Below are 19,240 nucleotides of genomic sequence, written 5' to 3'. Positions count from 1 at the left end.
GATCGAACCCGCGACCTTCCGCTCTCCAGGCGGACGCTCTAACCACTACACCCCGGAGGCGGTCGTTACTCTTTGAACACATTCTATGAATACCTTGGAAAACTGCAGCTAATATTTGATAAATAGCATGTTGTAATTAGAGTGAGTGAGTTTAATTTTACGCCGCACTCAGCAATATTCCAGCTATATGGCGGCGGTCTGTAAATAATCGAGTCTGGACCAGACAATCCAGTGATCAACAGCATGAGCATCGATCTGCGCAATTGGGAACGATGACATATGCCAACCAAGTCAGCGAGCCTGACCACCCGATCCCGTTAGCCGCCTCTTACGGCAAGCATGGGTTACTGAAGGCACATTCTAACCCGGTCCTTCAGGGGTTTGTTGTAATTAGAACAATACGCTGCTTTGTAACATGAAAAAGACATCACCACTTGCTTGTGTAGGTCTGGCTATCGATATAGACTGACTGAGTTTGGTTTTACGCCGCTTTTAGCAATATTCCAGCAACATCACGGCGGGGGACACCAGAAATGGGCATCACACATTTTACCCATGTGGGGATTTGAACCCGGGTCTTCGGCGTGACGAGCCAACGCTTTAACCACTAGGCTACCCCACCGCCCCCTATCGATATAGATAATAAAGATCGATAATCGTTAACTAAATATGGATCGATTACCGATGAATATCGGAGACGCAACTTTGAGCAAAAATATCTAAAAGAAATGATATCATCGTTAACATTATTTTAATAATCATTGATAATCCCTGTCGACGATATATCCGGTTATCGATCATTTTACCAGCCCTAGTCTTGCGTGACACAAATAGGACACAAATGTTAAAAAAATAATATGGATTCTTCCGACAGTGGTGCTTATTTAAGATGCAGCAGAAAATACAACATAGATGTTGTGTTCCATCTCACTTAAATTACAAGGAATCGACTTCCCATGTTGTGTCCATCGAACGGAAGGAACCTGGCTCTAGTGGACGAGCCAATAATTTAACATAGGCCCCGAGAACAATTATCACAACGGCAAACAAATATTTACACATCCGACAATTACTGGTCAAAAGACACATGTCTGTTGGTTTGTAATGATCGTTTACGTTTAATGCCGATGATTTAGCAAATCATTAGTAAATATTCTGGGTCTGGCAAATCACTGGCTGATCAATAATCCGTGTTGTCGGGATGCACCAACTCAGCCAATCAAAGTGTAATGTACAGGGTAATAGATAATAATTACCCTATATAAATATGTTTACTACAGTATTTACGACGCATTTTGGGTATACTAATTCCCGTGGTATCAGTTACACTGCCCATATAGTGTTGTTCCGTGCCAGGATTACGAGAGCTCATACCGTTGGAATTAGTATGTAAAACAGATCCAAGCCTTCTCTTCACCTCGTTCCATCGGTCTACCTGATGTGGTACTTTGGTGTTGATTTGTGCTGCCTCAGGTAAGCTACGTCTCGACATGGGCGCCGCCATGTTGTGACGTTATAACGTGGTGTTTAGAAGGTTTCGTATCTAGGATTTACGACGTCACAATAGAAATAACGGAGATGAGAAATTCTTCGATTAAATTAACGGTAAAAGGAGACAGACGAACCATTGAGAGTTGGATGGTGGCATCGCTGTCGCTCGGAAGAAAACAATGAATAACCTGTAAGTTTACACCCGGCTTGCCTGAGGCACTCTACTCAATGAAGCGCATGTAAAATCTTTCAATTGTTGTAACTATATATAATTGTACTGTACTTTATTACTTGTAGAGTAACGCTTTGGGCGGCGTGATTGCATATTGTCTTTACTGTTAGAAGTTTGCTATTGTATATTATAAATTTATCGTTGGTAACTTTTATGACTTGTGAAATTATTTACTAGTTAAAACTGTGTGTTGCTGTGGCTGGAAGAGAGATCCACATACCCACAATGTCGTAGTACATACCTCTCCAGCCACCCCGTCGACCGTTACAGTTTTATGGTGGCAGCGGTGGGAGCCACTTTGGATCTACCTAGTAAATTGTGGCTAGTAAATTAATTTATTATAAATGTCAAGTCGACCGTTACAAAAGCGTCTGACCAACCAATCCCCGTAAAAGCGGACCTGGAGCTCCTTTCAGAAGCAACCGTTACTAATAGTAAACCTTAACTCTCATTCTTTAACATTACCAAGGCTACCTTAGTGACTTACGATCACCCGAGTGCCCTGTGAAAGGAGCTCTAGGCACCGAACGACAAGCACGATACTGGAAACTGTTCTGATCATACGATTTTAGCTTCACCAGTATCTTTACTTTCCTATAACGAATAGAGTGAAATACGATGGACTGTAGTTCTGTGTGTGAGGCCAGGACAGCTGAGTGGGGTCCGACGTCTTGTACTGAACTGATGGAGGTTGTGGCTGTCCTGTGGGATTGTAGCCGTCACATGTGGTGAACCACCACCCAGACTGGTGGATATTTGCACAGTTGTCACCGATGTCGTTGTTATTGTCGACATCGTAAGTGGAAAATCTAGCTCCCAGATACGCTGACATCCCATCAGGAGAGTCCAAAGCTTCGAATTTGGGGAATCCAGAGGATGTAAACGTGAAGTTGTAACCGTCAGACTCACAGGCCACCTGTAAACATACATTCTTCACATAGGGAATAAGCCACTTCCAAGTTACTAGATAACCCATGCTAACTGAAATATGAATTATAATTACCAACGATAATCTAATGACCGTGTTATGTTTTTGTTCGAATAAGCGCTAGGTATGAATTTCCGAAGCGTGAGTGAGTTTAGTTTTACGCCGCTTTTAGCAATATTCCACACATTGCACAATATTCACACATTGCACTCATGTGGGGAATCGAACCCGGGTCTCCGGTGTGACGAGCCAACGCTTTAACCACTAAGCAACCCCACCGCCCCATTCCGTAGAAGACTCCACAAGTAATATATCTCCACAATATTATCTGGGTATGGCTGATTTGTGTTTCAACATTCCTATACGCACCATACATAATATACTTGCAACACGTGAAGTGGATATTGCATTAACTTCTGTTGTAAAATAACAATTGCATCAACAACAATGGATTAGATATGAATGATCGCTCTCAGACAATACAACACTTTTACTTGAATTGTGAACTTTTTAAATATTGCTCTAAACAGTTTGCTGTGAAAAAAGTCATCTCGATAGAAAGACTGACTGACTGACTGAGTTTGGTTTTACGCCGCTTTTAGCAATATTCCAGCAACATCACGGCGGGGGACCCCAGAAATGGGCTTCACACATTGTGCCCATGTGGGGATTCGAACCCGTGTCTTCGGCGTGACGAGCAAACGCTTTAACCACTAGGCTACCCCACCGCCCCTCGATAGAAAGAAACACAACGACTAGGAGACTGAAACCCGGGTCTTCGGCGTGACGAGCAAACGCTTCAACCGCTGACGTCATATCAAGCGGCGTAAAAGCCAACTCACTCAATCACTGACGTCATAACGTATTTTTCTCAACAACGAAGCTCTGTGACGTCAATAAACTAAAACGTTTATAAATCTACATAGTAAGGGTACAAAGATGATTAGTTGATTTAACAATATGTAAAATTTCATTGTCCTACAAATGAGTAGCCAGTAGGCCATGTACTTAAAATATATCTATTTACCATTTGGTCGTAGTTTCAGAGAGTTCATAGTACAGTGCTTACGGACCTATGTTGAGAGCTTAAACTGATTTTGTGAGTGATGTCAAGTAATATGTATAATGCACTTTAACTACAGGTATACGTTTGCAAGACTAACACCGGAAGATGTATGTCAACCGTTGTGACTGGATCAGATTAAATCTCAATGAATTAGGTTTATAGCCTCAATGAACAGTAGTCCAGTTATGACACGCGAAAAGAAAGACCGAACCGACTGAAACGTTTATCCCTTGGGGAATACCACGAGTACGGATACGGTACATACATACGTAGTAAAATAATCAGGGTTAACAGGAATCATAGGATCCTAACGTGCCCAAGGAACGCAACTCCGCGAACGCGAGAAGTATTCCAGTTAAAAGAAACAACTGAAAGGAGCAAACGCTCAAGAGGCTTGGTTGATTGCGTGGCACCGTTAACCGAAGACTTCGGACGCTCATAATGTCAATCACCTGTTTGTTTCGACAACGACAAAACCCTCATCACATATCCCGAATATTGGGGGCGTTATAAAGGGTATACAAACATGTCAAATTCGTGTTAGTTTTTAGCAAATTTGCAGTAATCATACCTGTTGTGAAAACTAGAAGGAATGGCTGCCGTTTCAAATATGTGTATGGAACGATACGACGAGTACCTTAAAACCGTTGTATCTATGTCCTCTCCTAATGGTCTTCCCATCTTCTTCAAACAGCGCCCATGTCTTCATGGTGTACTTGCGGTTGCTAGTCACGTAATGCAGCATCTCCAGACCCGTCCAAAAGTTGCCTGAAACATGAACAATGCAGCACTTTAACTGCAGCCTGTGGACATCCAATACAATAGCACGTGTGTGCACTCATGTGTTGTAAATTTCAACATTTACGAATCTTACGATGATAAAAGCACATTTGCTGCACTTAGTTTTTGTTGTTAAAGGTCGCATTCAGCAATATTCAAACTATATGGTTGTGGTCTGTAAATAATCGAGTCTGTACCCGACAATCATCGATCTACGATGACATGTGGCAACCAAGTCAGCGAGGTCAGCCGCTTCACGGGTTAGTACACTTTCATATTTCTATAGGGAACCCTGTCCCATTTTATTTATTTCAATTATAATAACTTCACATACCGTCTATATTGAAGTCTCCAAATCCATTTTTGTATTCTTCCCATGGACGGGAAAAGTTGACGTAGGCACTTTCAAAGTTTCGATTTAGCAGGATTGTACGTCCCTGGGGCATTTTGCAGACAACCTTAAAGACCTGAGGAGCATTGCGGGGATGGATGTAAAACACATCCGACTCACTAAAGTCTCTGTAATGATCCGTTGAGGCACCCTCAGTGCAATCTGTATGAAGTAAAGTACAATTGTCAAGCAAAAACGTTTCTTTTAACTTTTTGCTATTATGTACTTACTGTCTTAAATTACACCGGACGAGCCAACGGTGATTTAGGTTATCATAAGTATATACCATGTATGCAAAATGACAGGACATTCACACTTAAAAATATAAAAAGAATGTCCACCCCATCGCTTACAACAAAGCCAAAGTTAGCCCATTAGTTCATCAGGCACTAACTCTCAGGGAGACTTTAAGATATTATCGCATTAAACATGACCACCATGTGATGCCATACCTTGCATGAGTCGCTCACACCAGTCGCCAATGTAACCATCATAGCATCTGCAGCCATAGCTGTCATTCAGTAAGACCCCGCGGTAATGACAACTTGAATGGTACCCCTTGAAAATATTTTCAGACAGTGGAACCAGGATTTCAGTGTTAGAATGAATGAATGAATGAACGGATGAAGGAAAAATGAGTTAAAATTTTAAGTCACATCGGCAATACTTCAGCCATATCGTGACTAAAAACAAGTCACATTTGCATAATAAATCATGATAATTTATTACAACCTGTCTGCGAAGGACAGTAATAATAACTAGAACATCACAGATGTAATTTTAAAACTAGTATGAAAATCTAAAATATCTTAACTATGCAAGACAATACAAGAGTTAATGAATAAATGAACGAATGCATATAGCATTACGCCGTATCAGCTAAAGCCATACAGATCAATATCTTTCAAAAATGGTAAATCTTGTGGACATGAACTTGTGTAAAAAGGTCTTTCCAAAGTAGAGACATTGAGAGATGTTTGTCGTATCAATGCAGCAGTGATGTGTTAGCCTATTGTTTAAGCAAGGAATATTGAAATTGTTGTCTGCTGGCTATTTTACTCACAAAGTCAAATATGTACAAGTGGATTCTTGGAAAATGGTGTGATTGTTGTGTTTTTGAAAATAATACATTTGGTCTTTCGTAAGGTGAATGTTTTATGATAACACATTCCAGACCTGGAAAACCAGGCGTGGAAAAAGTCCGTAAAGAATGAGGGTTGTAACAAATCAAGTTTAATGTCGATTGGCATTGGTGCGGCAGTGAAGACCTCTGATCAAACGGTGTTGGGAATCTTCTTTCAAATGTTAATCAGAGTTTACCGATTTTGATCCTGTCGTAGGTGTCCGTCAATCTCATTCCAGACGTGGATACGTCCGGAGATTATGTTTTTGTTTGTTTGTTGTGTAAACCCGTACTCAGCAATATTCCAGCTATATGGCGGCGGTCTGTAAATAATCGGGTCTGGACCAGACAATCCAGTGATCAACAGCATAAGCACCGATCTACGCAAGTGGAGGTCCGGAGAAGTCATAACAATATATGTTATGCTGCTTCAAGAAGTCTGTTATATCATGTAGGGCGGTGGGGTAGCCTAAGGGTTAAATCGTTGGCTCGTCACGCCGAAGACCCGGGTTCGAATCCCCACATGGGTACAATGTGTGAAGCCCATTTCTGGTGTCCCCCCGCCGTGATGTTGCTGGAATATTGCTAAAAGCGGCGTAAAACCAAACTCAGTCAGTCAGTGTTATATCATGTTTAACGTGTGGGCGGACCTTACAGGCTACAACGTGACCATAAGTCTCTGCATTTGTATAAAGAATAGAACATGATGGCGAAAGATGTTGTCTCGGTACAATACGCCATATTGTGAACACCATACTGTCCCCGTCTTATCTGCAGAACCTTCACTGCTATCTGCACCAAGCTGGTCGTGCATGGCGGTGACGTGGAAGCAAAATGTGGTTGTTCTCAATCCAGAAATAGCCTGAGCTGTTTGGCATCGATTACGTTAATGCACCAACCGAGTCTGGGTCTTACTGAGTCACGTGGACGAGCGGCCCGAAACATGTCATGAAGCCTCCAAACAAACATATTTTATTTCGATGATCAATAAAATGCCTTTCATCGATGTTAAAGGCCATTCATGTTTGCAGCATAACCGCTATATTTTTCGAAATACATATATTTTTCGCCTTATGTGAAATACAGATACCTTTTTTCTGTTCATTGTACAAAACTTCAATACATTTTGTCAACAGTATTGGAATTGTTCACTGTTGTACTCACATTGAAATGTCTGTATTGGTGGTCGCATCCTGTACTCAACAGTCTCCTCTCGCTATTGTGATAACATGTGACAGTGTTCCCGTCACCCGTGATGCTAATGGACTTACATCCCTTATCCCAAGCGCACATGATTCCACATAGTAGAACACTGATACCGGTGATGGTGTGGTATGCTTTGTTGGTTTCAGTCGGGTCGTAACAAGATTCAATACGGGTGAATATCATGTGTGAATGACAGTCCGGCATGATTCCAAATAATAGAACAATATAAACGTATAATATTTGAAACATTTTGACTTATTTATAAACGCGAAGCTATGGTTATTGTAGTTCAAGCGGCACACCCACAAATGAAATTCTAGAAAGGTTTTGGAAACTAGCAGATCCCACGTTGATGCCACGTGGCCGGCACTAAATAGAATTCGAGAAACGCGACTGTCACAAGATCTACCAACAACGTGGAACCTGTACAAAGGACCGGAATACAGTACGGACTTTGTTTCTTTAGTTGCTACAATGATTATGCCGTTGCTAAGAGTTATGTTTGACGTAGGTACGATCAACGATTGCTGAAAGGAAGATTTGAATTACACCTTCCATTATGAACATTACATACGGAGTGAGAACGGAGGTCACATGGAAATGATTATATCATCGACATCAAGTTACCCAGATAGGAGGAATATTCAATATCCTATCTGATGAAGTGACATTGCAAATATTTAGCTAGTTTGGAAAAGGCAGTGGTGAGTGTTGCACGTGATATTGTGATTACTGTAGTCATGAACTTACTTCACGACAGATTGTTTGTGTTTAACGTTTTTATTGAAACTGTGAAGAAATAAAATAACACTTTCGAGTGAACGACCTGAACAAGAACCTTACCAGTCATCCGTTGGTCTTTTTAAAAACAAACCCCATAATAATGAACAAATACATATCCGATATTGTAGTATATTTTGCTTCGAATAGTTTCGTTCCCTGATAACAGTATACGAAACATATAAACACATCGTTGCCCATTTTGTTTGTGAGCGTGTCGTCTTTTGCCGCCATAGAGGAAAATCGCTTTTTGTCATTATGGCAAGTTATTTGTCGTATGGAATGTATACCGATATACATAAGCATACAATTCCATTTGACATATAGTTATGATTTTCAGGTTATTGCAGTATTGTGTTGGCTCACACTTTCGTAGTGTACTCCTTTGGAAACTGGATTAATGATTACAGTTAAATTTGCACATAAAAAAGACGTGCCCTGCGAGCGCAATACCAGCACAGTCTACACTTTCCCAAACTTATGTCGTCCCTCCTTGCCAGTGAGCTGTCAGCATGCGGGTAGATGAATTCTACCATTAGTGAGTGAGTATGGTTTTACACCTCTTTTAGCAATATTTCAACAATATCACACAGGGAAACACCAGAAATGGGCGTCACACATTGTACCCATGTGGGGAATCGAACCCGTGTCTTCAGCGTGACGAGCGGACGCTTTTACCACTAGGCTACCCCACCGCCACTATACCATTAGTAGTTTCCTGGATCCTGGGTTGGTTTGCTGACAATATGCACGAGGCGTACCTCAAAGAAGACTCATACAACATGTGTGTTTCTTTCATCGATTGTTTTAGAAATTATATCCGCTTTTAGTTATTGACCATTTTTTTTATTAAAGACAAACTCTGAGTCTGATATTATAAAACAAAGTTAAATATATTTCTATACCTTGGAAATATTTTGCTAGAACCAAATATTTGGATTCAATTACTGTATTAGTATTCATTATATTTAATGAGGTTGCCTGGTACATATCAATTAGGACATGTAATTAAGGGAGTACTTTATATTTGTAAAGCAAACATTTACTGAAATGGTGGTAAATATAATCATTTCTAGGCCATGTTACTCGCAGTTGGAATCAATATGCTTTTGGTAATGTAGATATATTTGGATATTCCTCATTAAACTTCATGGCAGATCAAATGAACAAGGACCTTGGTGAATTACGGTTGAAAGTTTATTATTTTCGTAACTTACAAAATTTAGAACTTTCGTGCTTTATCCCAATCCACAGTTTTTTTATCCAATTTCAGCGATGCACAAATACACTAATATTATCATTTGCACTTATGATGCTGCTTCTGCAGGTTACGTAATAAGCCATAAGCATACATACATACATACATACATACATACATACATACATACATACATACATACATATGCATGCATGCATGCATGCACGCACACACGCATACATACGCATGCATGCATGCATACATACATACATACATACATACATACATACATACATACATACATACATACATACATACATACATACATACATACATACATACATACACACCCACATATACATACATACATACATACAGATAACATCCGATATGACACACATAGGTAGATATAGAGAGGCAGATAAATGGATAGATGGTTAGATAGATAGATAGAAATTTTACCATACAGTTACAGGGCTAGAATTTCATGCCGCAACAGCCATACATGTGTACTCGGCGTCATTAATGAATGGCCAAGCTATTGGTATCACTATTTCTTAAAAGTGATAAATCTTCGATTTGTTTGAAATATATACAACTGAACGTTTTATAAACTTTCTTAACAGTAAGGAATAACACATCAGGCCGTTAAAATGTCATTATTACGTTCCTTAACGTCCGATACATTCTGTTACAAATTTGTTGATTTGGAAATCCACCTGCCACTTAATGTCAATGATTTGCACGTGCAAGCTGCTCTATCCATGGAAAGTGGAGGACAATACACATGCATTGATGCTTGTTCACTGTCGTTCACTATTCACGTACCTGTCTGAAATCGCAGCTTAAAATGAGACGCTTTTGACACTTGCTGAAAGGGGTCAGGCTAAAGGCCTTTTGGAACCTGGTCAAACTCAGCGGCAGATTGATGTCCTCTTTAATTTGACTCAGAGTGCTATTGATAGACTGTGGCAGAGATTTCAAGCCAATGGGTCTATGGAATATGCACGTCGACCAGGTGGCCCCAGAGTCACAACATTCTGAGATGACAGGCACATGATTAACACTCCATTGCGTAACAGATTACTTAAAACAGTATATCTTCAGACAGAACACTTAGATAAATATATAGATAGATATTCAATATACAGTGAGAGTGTTACTATTTAATGCCACAACAGCCATACATGTTTTTCAGCCATATAGCACCAAGTTCACACACATGCATAAGTCCGTTAAAAACACAGTCACACACGAAAACAGTTATTATGTACACATTTTAAAATTCAGTATCATTCACAATTCAAAACACGGGGTATGACATTTATTTATAATTCTAAACAGGGCTATCAGCCGGATTAAAAAACAACAACCAAGCAATTCATTACCCACATACATATTTACAGTTTATGATACAGATGGAATTCGTTTCAAGTAATATATGATAAAGGTTGCTATCTTCTGCACGTTACCGCTGTCCCTTGTCTCGTGTGGAGACGGGGCATATCACCAGGAGATGGTGCATGGATCAAGAAAGAATTAATTTTGTATATCCATAGAACTATCCCTCTTGTTCAGTCTAATCATTAGACTACAATACTGGTTAAAGGTTGCTTCAACACTAGAAGTTACGTATATTACTGGCCTAGATTTTACGAGAGTTCGAGATACATGCTAGCATCCACAAATGTTGTTTCCACGGTGCGTACGTCCGTCAAAAGACCGCCGCCATATAGCTGGAATATTACTAGGCGCGGCATTAAACAAACAAACAAACAAACAAACACGCAAACAAACAATTCAACAAACCCAAACACACTTAAGACAAATTTGGAGCAAGTACTGCCCTTTTCTGTCAATTATCATCTACAAGTCCAATCATATGGAGACATCAAACGTTGTCTACAAAGAAAGTAGGCTGTTTCAGAAATGCCCGACGTAGCATACTATTATATTTGGGATTGCACCTTCTCTGGACAGTACAGATTATGTTACATTTGACCACTTTCTAAATGGTTCAAGGTATTCTCAGCTTTCGGTCGTGATCCAGATGCTATCAGTTGTCAGATTTTTCATGGTAACGATCAGGTGTCCTACTCTGACAGTATGGGTTCGATTAAAAATGAGTAGTAGCATATGTAAAATCAACCTGAATCTCAAGGAGCTCAGACTCAGAATATAGTCTTGTGCTGTATACTTTATAAGATAATTATATTCAGCGTTGTTTATGAGACGTCTCATCGGGTTCCACATTCAGCTGTCAGTAGGTGATAAAAAAAAGCTCACAGGTACTGCACATATTTAAGCCCAGGGCTTAAATAACGGATTTTGTGCATTTTGCGAGAAAAAAATATTACAGAATTTAAGCCCAAGGCGTAAAAACGAAAAAAGTACAAAAGATGAAATTAAGATGAACTTCTGATGTTTAAGGAACAAATTATTAATCAATTTAGTGTTTCATGAACATTAAACGAGTCCATGGAGTGCATTATCATTCTGGGAGCAGAGAAGATGATGTTCACAGTTGCCCAGTACAACCGACGTCGACCATAGAACATATGCATGTCATGTTCGTACCTAATGTGTAAAACATATGTATGTTTGTTGAACATTGATATCTTCAATGGGCAATTACAAAAGACACATTCTGTATTAACATGCAACCCGAAACCATTCAAAAAGACCATTTATTTCCGCAAGTGAAATCACTTCACTGAGATAAACATTAAATGAAGTGAAATGACAGAAATACCTTTGCTACGGGTAAAACAGATTAAACATATCTCTAAATACAAGAGGATCCTTGCAATATGTAACCGATATAGGATACTGAAACGCATGGCTTGTTTGCTGTTAAAAGCTTCTTTATGGTCATAACATATGAGGAGTGAAGTCTGCATGCTAGATGACAAGTTTGTATATATCACAAGTTTGTATTTTAGATGGCGTAAGTGACGGTGGGGCAGGCAAGCGGTGAAGGCGATCGCTCGTCACGCCTAAGACCCGGGTTCGATTCCCCACATGGGTACAATGTGTGAAGCCCATTTCTGGTGTCACCCACTGGAATATTGTTAAAAGCGACGTAAAACTGAACTCACACACTCGATTCGAGTACTGGTGATATACTGACCTGTTTGAAAGCTACGAAGAACAGTGTAATATGTTTGGGTCGTGTCACTCGAATGAAGAATCTACGAACGTGTTTACGTAAAACACAAGTTTAAACCCACTCAGCACATATCATGACGAAGTAAGATCATAAACTAGAGAAAATGATCACATATGATTGTACTGCATTTCTAAAACATTCTTGATGCAACATGTTCATCGCTCTGTACCAGGCAACCTGATTAGGATTCATAAACTTTGCGTGGTAATTTAGTTAAAATATTGGTTATAAATAAAACGAACAGGAAATGTGTTTAATTTGCTGTAAATTCTGGACGCTGAGCTGGGCATCAGTCATGACAAACATTGACAATCCACTCACAACGTCAATAATAACCTGAATAATTGTGATCTTATACGCATCATATACGCAAATCACCTTGGCACTTTGATCCCTCCCTTGCACAGATGCCACGTTGTTCGGTAAATGTTATGACAGTCACGTGGCTAATACCAGCCGAATTAGCCCTAGTTTCCAGTTATTTGGATCCTCATTTGTGAGCGCGCTGCACAAGGTACCATAAGCAGCGTAGATCACCCACAATGACTAGAATACTTCATGTTTGCATTGTTGTATTATTTGGAATTATACCGAAATGTGATGCTCACATGAAATTCACCCGTATTGAATCTTGTTATGACCCGACACAGACACCCGAGACATACCACACAGTCACCCGTATCAGCGTTCCGCTATGTGGAATCATGTGCGCAAGGGATGACAGATGTAAGTCCATCAGCATTAAACGTGACGGGAACACTGTCACATGTTATCACAATAGTGGAAGGAGACTGTTGAGTACAGGATGCGACAACCAGTACCGACATTTCAATGTGAGTACATCAAGATTCATTCGAATACTCGTGACAAGATTAGATTTGGGATTAAATGCGATGATATTACTATTACAATATTAAAATTTCTTACACAATCGTAAACTGTGTATTTACATGTAGTATTATTGTCTTTTTCTGTAAATTGTTCATTAGAAAACATAGCATGGCAAATTATTGGATCAAATTAGTGAATTTACTAGATTTGAGTAACCAATAGTTGACTGCAAGAGTTTACAAGTTTGATATATTTTCATTTTGCTTGTAAATGATATTGTTACACCAGGGGTACCATTCAACATGTCATTACCGCGGAGTCTTTCTGAATGACACCTATGGCTGCAGATGCTACGGTGGCTATATTGGTGCATGGTGTGAACGGCTAATGCAAGGTATTGTATCAGTCCTTTTGCATGATACCTTTTTATTTTGTACCATATTTGTGCCACCTGGTGTTAACGGGTAAGGTATTTTTGTCAATTTTGAATGATACTTTTGGAACGTCATATTTGAATAAAACAAAACAATTTAAGTCTCACCAGACTGAACGTATTTTATTTGTTACTAATTTGTTAGAATAACTGTTTTCTCGTAACCGCTAATATTGTCAGCTCTATATCTATTATATTGATGCCTATTTGCCTAAAGTATGTAAGGTGGAATGCCGAAAAAGGTTGACGATTGAAGACGCCTACAGCATGTTCAGGAAAGATCCTGGTTTAATCTTGGATAAAATTACGCACAGACTGTGTAAACATCATTTTTTCATCAAGTTTGTTTGTAGTTCGAATGATGAGTATGTTTATTATGAATGGTTATAATAATTTAAACTTTCCTTTTCCTTCAATGCAGATTGCACTGATGGTTTCTTGACGGATCATTACAGAGACTTTAGAGAGTCGGATGTGTTTCACATCCATCCCCACAATGCTCCTCAGGTCTTTAAGGTTGTTTGTAAGATGGATAAATGGACAACTGGATGGGCATTTCTCTGCGCACGACGTCGTGGGGCTATCCAGGTCAACTTTTCACGAACGTGGGAAGACTACAAAAATGGATTTGGAAACTTCGGCTTACGAGGTATGTTATAAATGCGCGAATTGTAATGACGAGATTGTGTTGTGGGTATGATAGATTAAACATATTTCCAAATACAAAGGGATCCTTGCTAGATGTAACCGATATAGGATACTGAAAGACAAGGCTTGTTTTGCTGTTAAATGCTTCTTTATAGTTATAACACATGGGGAGAGAAATATGCATACTATATGACGTTCACAGGTTTGTATTTTAGATGGTGAGTGAGTTTAGTTTTACGCCGCACTCAGCAATAGTCCAGCTATATGGCGGCGGTCTGTAAATAATCGAGGCTGGACCAGACAATCCAGTGATCAACAGCATGAGCATCGATCTACGCAATTGGGAACCGATGACATGTGTGAAACAAGTCAGCGAGCCTGACCACCCGATCCCGGTAGTCGCCTCTAACGACAAGCATGGGTCACTGAAGATCAATATTCTAACCCGGACCTTCACGGGTTTTAGATGGTGAAAGTGGCGGTGGGGTAGCCAAGTGGTGAAAGCGATAGGTATTATAGGTATACTCTTCACTAATATCTATTATTCTCCAATAACAGACTTAGACAAGGGAAATATTTCATGTATGTGTTTCAGAAAACTATTGGTCAGGTCTGGATGTGATGCACTACGTGACTAACAACCGTCCCCACAAACTGAGGGTACAAATACTGTTTCAAGAAAATAGGACCAACGTGTGGAGGAACCATGACTATCTTGATTTTAAGGTAGTCAAAGCAGGATTCTAAACAGATACACATTTGGTGATACGCCTCAGATTTGCAGGTTTTGAAATCCGTAAGAACATATCTAAGAACTCAGTCTCCAAAATAATTACAGTCATTACCTATTACCACCCCAATTGCGAAAACACAGCGAATATATATTTTGATAATGCTGAAATAGTCCAGATACAACATCATTTTTGAACTCATGCATTAATGCAGAGAAAATCATGAAGGCCTATACATTGTTATAATACAGGTTACAGATAACCTGAACAAATGCCCAAGGCGCCATGCCATCCATCGCCGTTGCTTGATCATATAATGCATTAAACGTTTGACACAGTTCATGTTGAAATTCACCATGCAGTCCTTATTTTTAAATCTTATTTACTGTAAAAGAGCAGACCATCGTAAACAGGCGAATGTTTACTTTCAGGTTAGCAGTGAGCAGCATGGTTATAACTTCACCTTTTCGTCCGCTGTACCGCCCAGGATCAATGAAGCAATTGATGGCCTCTCTGCGTCTATGGGAGTTCGATTTTCGACTTACGATATCGACAACGACAACGACAGCGGTGGCAACTGTGCAAGTATCCACCAGTCTGGGTGGTGGTTCACCACATGTGACGGCTACAATCCCACAGGGCAGCCACAACCTCCATCAGTTCAATACCAAGACATCGGACCCCACTCAACTGTCCTGGCCTCACACACTGAACTATAGTCCTGTCAAGATGAAAATGTATCTGACTGCCGAAATTAACTGAAGGGATCTGAGACTTAGTTTCTGGTTTCCCGCTGGCCTGAGAAGTACTATCAACAACCTTCAGGTTTGCTTGTCTAAAGCACGAAACTATATGTAGCTCCCTGATAAATAGGTTATGCTATTCGGTCCAGCGTCTATCAAGAAACAATATTAACATCTGCCGCAAAATCTACCTTGGGACTGATCAAATTCAGATTCCTGTTGAAATGATTATTTGCTTGTCACACCCAAAAATCCTCTCAGATCCCAAACATGTGTAAAATTATTCATGCCTTGACATTGATGGGATATTCGTAAATGCAGAATTAAAACATACTCATCCACTGACTTTCACACTATTGAGCATGTGAGTGAGTGAGTGAGTGAGTGAGTGAGGTTTTGCGCCGCTTCAAGCAATATTCCAGCCATATCACGGCGGCAGACACCAGACATGGGCTTCAACTTGTTAATATCAGTCGAAAAAATTATCCCCAAGATCTTAACGTTTTCTGGGTTCCAACGTAGGTTTAGATCTGGTCTGAATTTAGCATTACTATTTCTACAACTTCCTACCTAAATCACTTTTGAGTTATCATAGTTAACATTAAGTCCAGAGATTTGTGCATACAGATCTAATGTGTCAATGACTCCTTCGAATGATTTCCTTGAGCCATCCAGGATATATTTTGTGTCATCTGCATATTGAGCGATCAAGTATTCTATGGTTATTTACCACTACACCCTTTATGCTTCATTTAATTTCATCACAGTTTTCAAGTTTTTCTAATCAGAGCCGATAGTATTTCAGCACATAGTAGGAAGATACAAGGTGACAAAGGGTCGCCTTGTCTACAGCCACGAAGAATAGGTATCCAGGGAGACATTATACCATTTATGACTATATTTGATTTAGTATCTTCATGCAGTATAGAAACCCATTTAACAAAACCATCACCAAAACCCCAAAATGTCAATGTTGTGATATATATTACTTGTCCTGCAACAAGGAGTTGTTGAACTTCCAGTATGTCTTTCGCTTTATTGTATTTTCAATATTCAAATGGAAACTAGGAAGTGAGAGGTCTGTCCTATAGCCTGGTTCTATTTTGGTTTGGGATACATCTCTATAAAGATTTTCTGACATAAGAAAAAATTCTCATCTAGCTTGTTTTACAGGTTTTGTACGCCGCCAGGTGTACTGCTTTAATTCAGGGTTATTATCACGCCATATATCTATAAGGTTAAGTTCTCCTATAAGTTCTAATAATTGTTCTCTAGCCTTTGGATTTTTAACATTCTTGTAATTATTAGTGTCTTTATCTTGGTAGAGAACAAGGTTAAAGTCACCTCCAAGTATGTAGGATTCATAACCAAATTCTTTTAATTTTGTTAGGATCATTTTTTTAAAATCTGGTGAGTCAGAATTTGTACCATAGATATTACCTGCAGACATTCGGCAGCCATCGAGGGTGATATCGATCAAAATAAAGTTACCGGATTCATGTTTATAAACTTGATGGATCTTATATTCAGTATTGTTATTCAAGAGAAAGGCCACACCTCTAGACTGGCTTGAATGATAATTAAGAATAATATCATGACCCCACATTGATCTAATAAGTTTTTCCTCTTGACAAGTAAAATGTGTGTCTTGGATGAAGTAAAGGGAACAGTTCTTGGAACGCAGAAAGTTGAAGACATCTCTTCTTTTGGCTAAATTACCAAGACCTCGACAGTTGAAGGAACCACAAGAGAAGTTGCTATCTATAGCTTTCATGATTTGTAATAAGTCTAACTGACGTGGCGGGAACACATTCACACCATTCACACACCATACGTACCTTACAAATAAACGGAAATAACAGAAGAAGATGCAGAACACATCCGGAAGGCGTTTCATGATAGTAATCGTTAAAGTAAATAAAGAATGTCCCAATAGCTATTGTCATATCAATATTGTAAGAAACTAGGTAAAACTGGCAGTATCTATCTTGGAACCGGAGGTCATAAGACTTCTCTCACAACTCTTAACAGTGGAACTTCAGTTGCCATGGTAGTTGTTGTAAGTATTGCAAAAGCACACAAACGGCTAGTCCTCCGTATAGATAAAAGCATTTCAATATGGAGAGAAATGACATCTCGCTGGCAACCGTGTAACCGGAAGTCGAATCCTGCCAGTGGGATTTCAAATGCCATATTCAACGATATTCAAAACTCTGCGCATTACCAGAGTAAACAAAGAGCGAATCCTCCGTAGCAAATAAAAGCAATAGCAACCACACACAGTTAACTGTTACTCCGCTGTAAGCGGCTTGATTCGTCAACACAATAACTCGGTTGTCTCGTTGAATCGCTACACGATTGAGAGGCTCTAAAGTTTACTCAATAATAATATACATTGCCCTTTTTTTTAAAACAGGCAGAAGAATACAATATCTGGTGTGACGAAGAAGGTTGATGGCCCCGCTGAGACTTACATGACTCTGAGGTCATCCAGAGAAAGCACAAAACACTCCCCCTCTCAAGTAAACGGGTCTGTACCTGGTGTGTGTTACGTAGTTCTTTGCCTTTGGCGACGAGTTTACTTCTCAATTTTTTCAGCTTGACGGGTAGGTCTGTGCGGATGGATTTCTTGAGACTTCTGAGCACTTTGCCTTGTTTAAAACTCGCGTTGTAGACCTCCTGTCTGATTAAGCTACATTATGAAAGTAAGCTATATGAAATTGAAGAAATTATTAAACGAGGATGAAGAGAGCTATAACCCCTCTAGGTAAAATTGCTATTATCAAGTCACTGCTCATTCCAAATGAAATTTCCTTTTCCTAACTCTGCCATATCCACCTGGTATTTTTTAAAAAAAGAGTTAAATAGTATTTAATAGTTATTTGGTTTTCTCTGGAATAACAAACCTGACAAAATTAAACGAACAGTAGTTTGTAGACCAATTGTTGAGGGTGGGAATTGTTGAGGGTGGGCTTGGCATGATCGACATATATGCCTATGTCGATGCTCTGAAAGTAACATGGACTAGAAAACTACTACAACAAAACTATGATAGAAAGTGGAAACACCTGCTGCTAGAAACACTTCCACAATATTTAAACCTACCACTGTTTGGTAGCGACTTTCCACACAAGCTTTCAAAATCTATACAGAATATTTTCTGGAAAGATACTCTGAATGCTACTGCTAATTATAGCTATAAAAATAAACCAAATACCTGTGAAGATTTTCTTAGGGAACCCCTTTTGTATAACAGAAACATAATTATAGGTGGCAAATCTCTCTACCGAAAAAAAACATTTCAAGAACATGACATTGTTAATATTCATTGTTTACTGAATGATGACGCTTGTACAGTTTTGTCATAAATGTTACAATATAAATTTTACTGAATTTCATGGAATTGTAAAAGCAGTTAATAAGTACCTCAAAGCTACAGGGATTAAAAAAACTCAAATGTGATGTTAGATAACCTTATAAATATAAATAT

The 19,240-nt window shown here is 39.3% G+C and overlaps 2 protein-coding genes and 1 long non-coding RNA gene across 3 annotated transcripts in view; 1 reads left to right on the top strand and 2 right to left on the bottom strand.

The window, feature by feature from the left end:
• Positions 1-1,444, bottom strand: part of LOC124266644 — a 17,161-nt gene extending 15,717 nt beyond the window's left edge. Inside the window, exon 1 of the long non-coding RNA XR_006895808.1 lies at positions 1,375-1,444. This is a non-coding gene — a long non-coding RNA (uncharacterized LOC124266644). The remainder of the gene's footprint in view (positions 1-1,374) is intronic.
• An 865-nt stretch (positions 1,445-2,309) lies between these two features.
• LOC124266672 (fibrinogen-like protein 1) lies at positions 2,310-4,943 on the bottom strand. The gene is made up of 3 exons (XM_046701473.1): positions 4,832-4,943; positions 4,355-4,485; positions 2,310-2,639 (listed from the first exon to the last, which is right to left on the bottom strand). Exons 1-3 carry the CDS (start codon positions 4,941-4,943, stop codon positions 2,310-2,312), a joined length of 573 nt encoding a protein of 190 aa, XP_046557429.1.
• An 8,125-nt stretch (positions 4,944-13,068) lies between these two features.
• On the top strand, positions 13,069-15,726 carry LOC124266671 (fibrinogen-like protein 1). The gene is made up of 4 exons (XM_046701472.1): positions 13,069-13,090; positions 14,050-14,277; positions 14,872-15,002; positions 15,439-15,726. The coding sequence occupies exons 1-4, from the start codon at positions 13,069-13,071 to the stop codon at positions 15,724-15,726; spliced, it is 669 nt and encodes a 222-aa protein (XP_046557428.1).
• The last annotated feature ends 3,514 nt before the right edge of the window (positions 15,727-19,240 follow it).

The sequence above is a fragment of the Haliotis rubra genome, unplaced genomic scaffold, assembly GCF_003918875.1.
Source record: "Haliotis rubra isolate DU_JTF1 unplaced genomic scaffold, ASM391887v1 Scf127, whole genome shotgun sequence".
Lineage (NCBI taxonomy): Eukaryota > Metazoa > Mollusca > Gastropoda > Lepetellida > Haliotidae > Haliotis > Haliotis rubra.
Note: the sequence above shows the minus strand (reverse complement) of the source record. Positions and strands in the feature narration are given on the sequence as shown.

Coding starts and splice junctions, on each gene's coding strand:
- LOC124266671 (XM_046701472.1), top strand. CDS start 13,069: ATGTGCGCAAGGGATGACAGAT. Junction 13,091..14,049: donor GTGCGCAAGGGATGACAGAT/GTAAGTCCATCA, acceptor CCTTCAATGCAG/ATTGCACTGATGGTTTCTTG. Junction 14,278..14,871: donor TGGAAACTTCGGCTTACGAG/GTATGTTATAAA, acceptor TATGTGTTTCAG/AAAACTATTGGTCAGGTCTG.
- LOC124266672 (XM_046701473.1), bottom strand. CDS start 4,943: ATGCCCCAGGGACGTACAATCCTGCTAAATCGAAACTTTGAAAGTGCC. Junction 4,486..4,831: donor TGGAGACTTCAATATAGACG/GTATGTGAAGTT, acceptor TTCATGTTTCAG/GCAACTTTTGGACGGGTCTG. Junction 2,640..4,354: donor ATAGATACAACGGTTTTAAG/GTACTCGTCGTA, acceptor GTATGTTTACAG/GTGGCCTGTGAGTCTGACGG.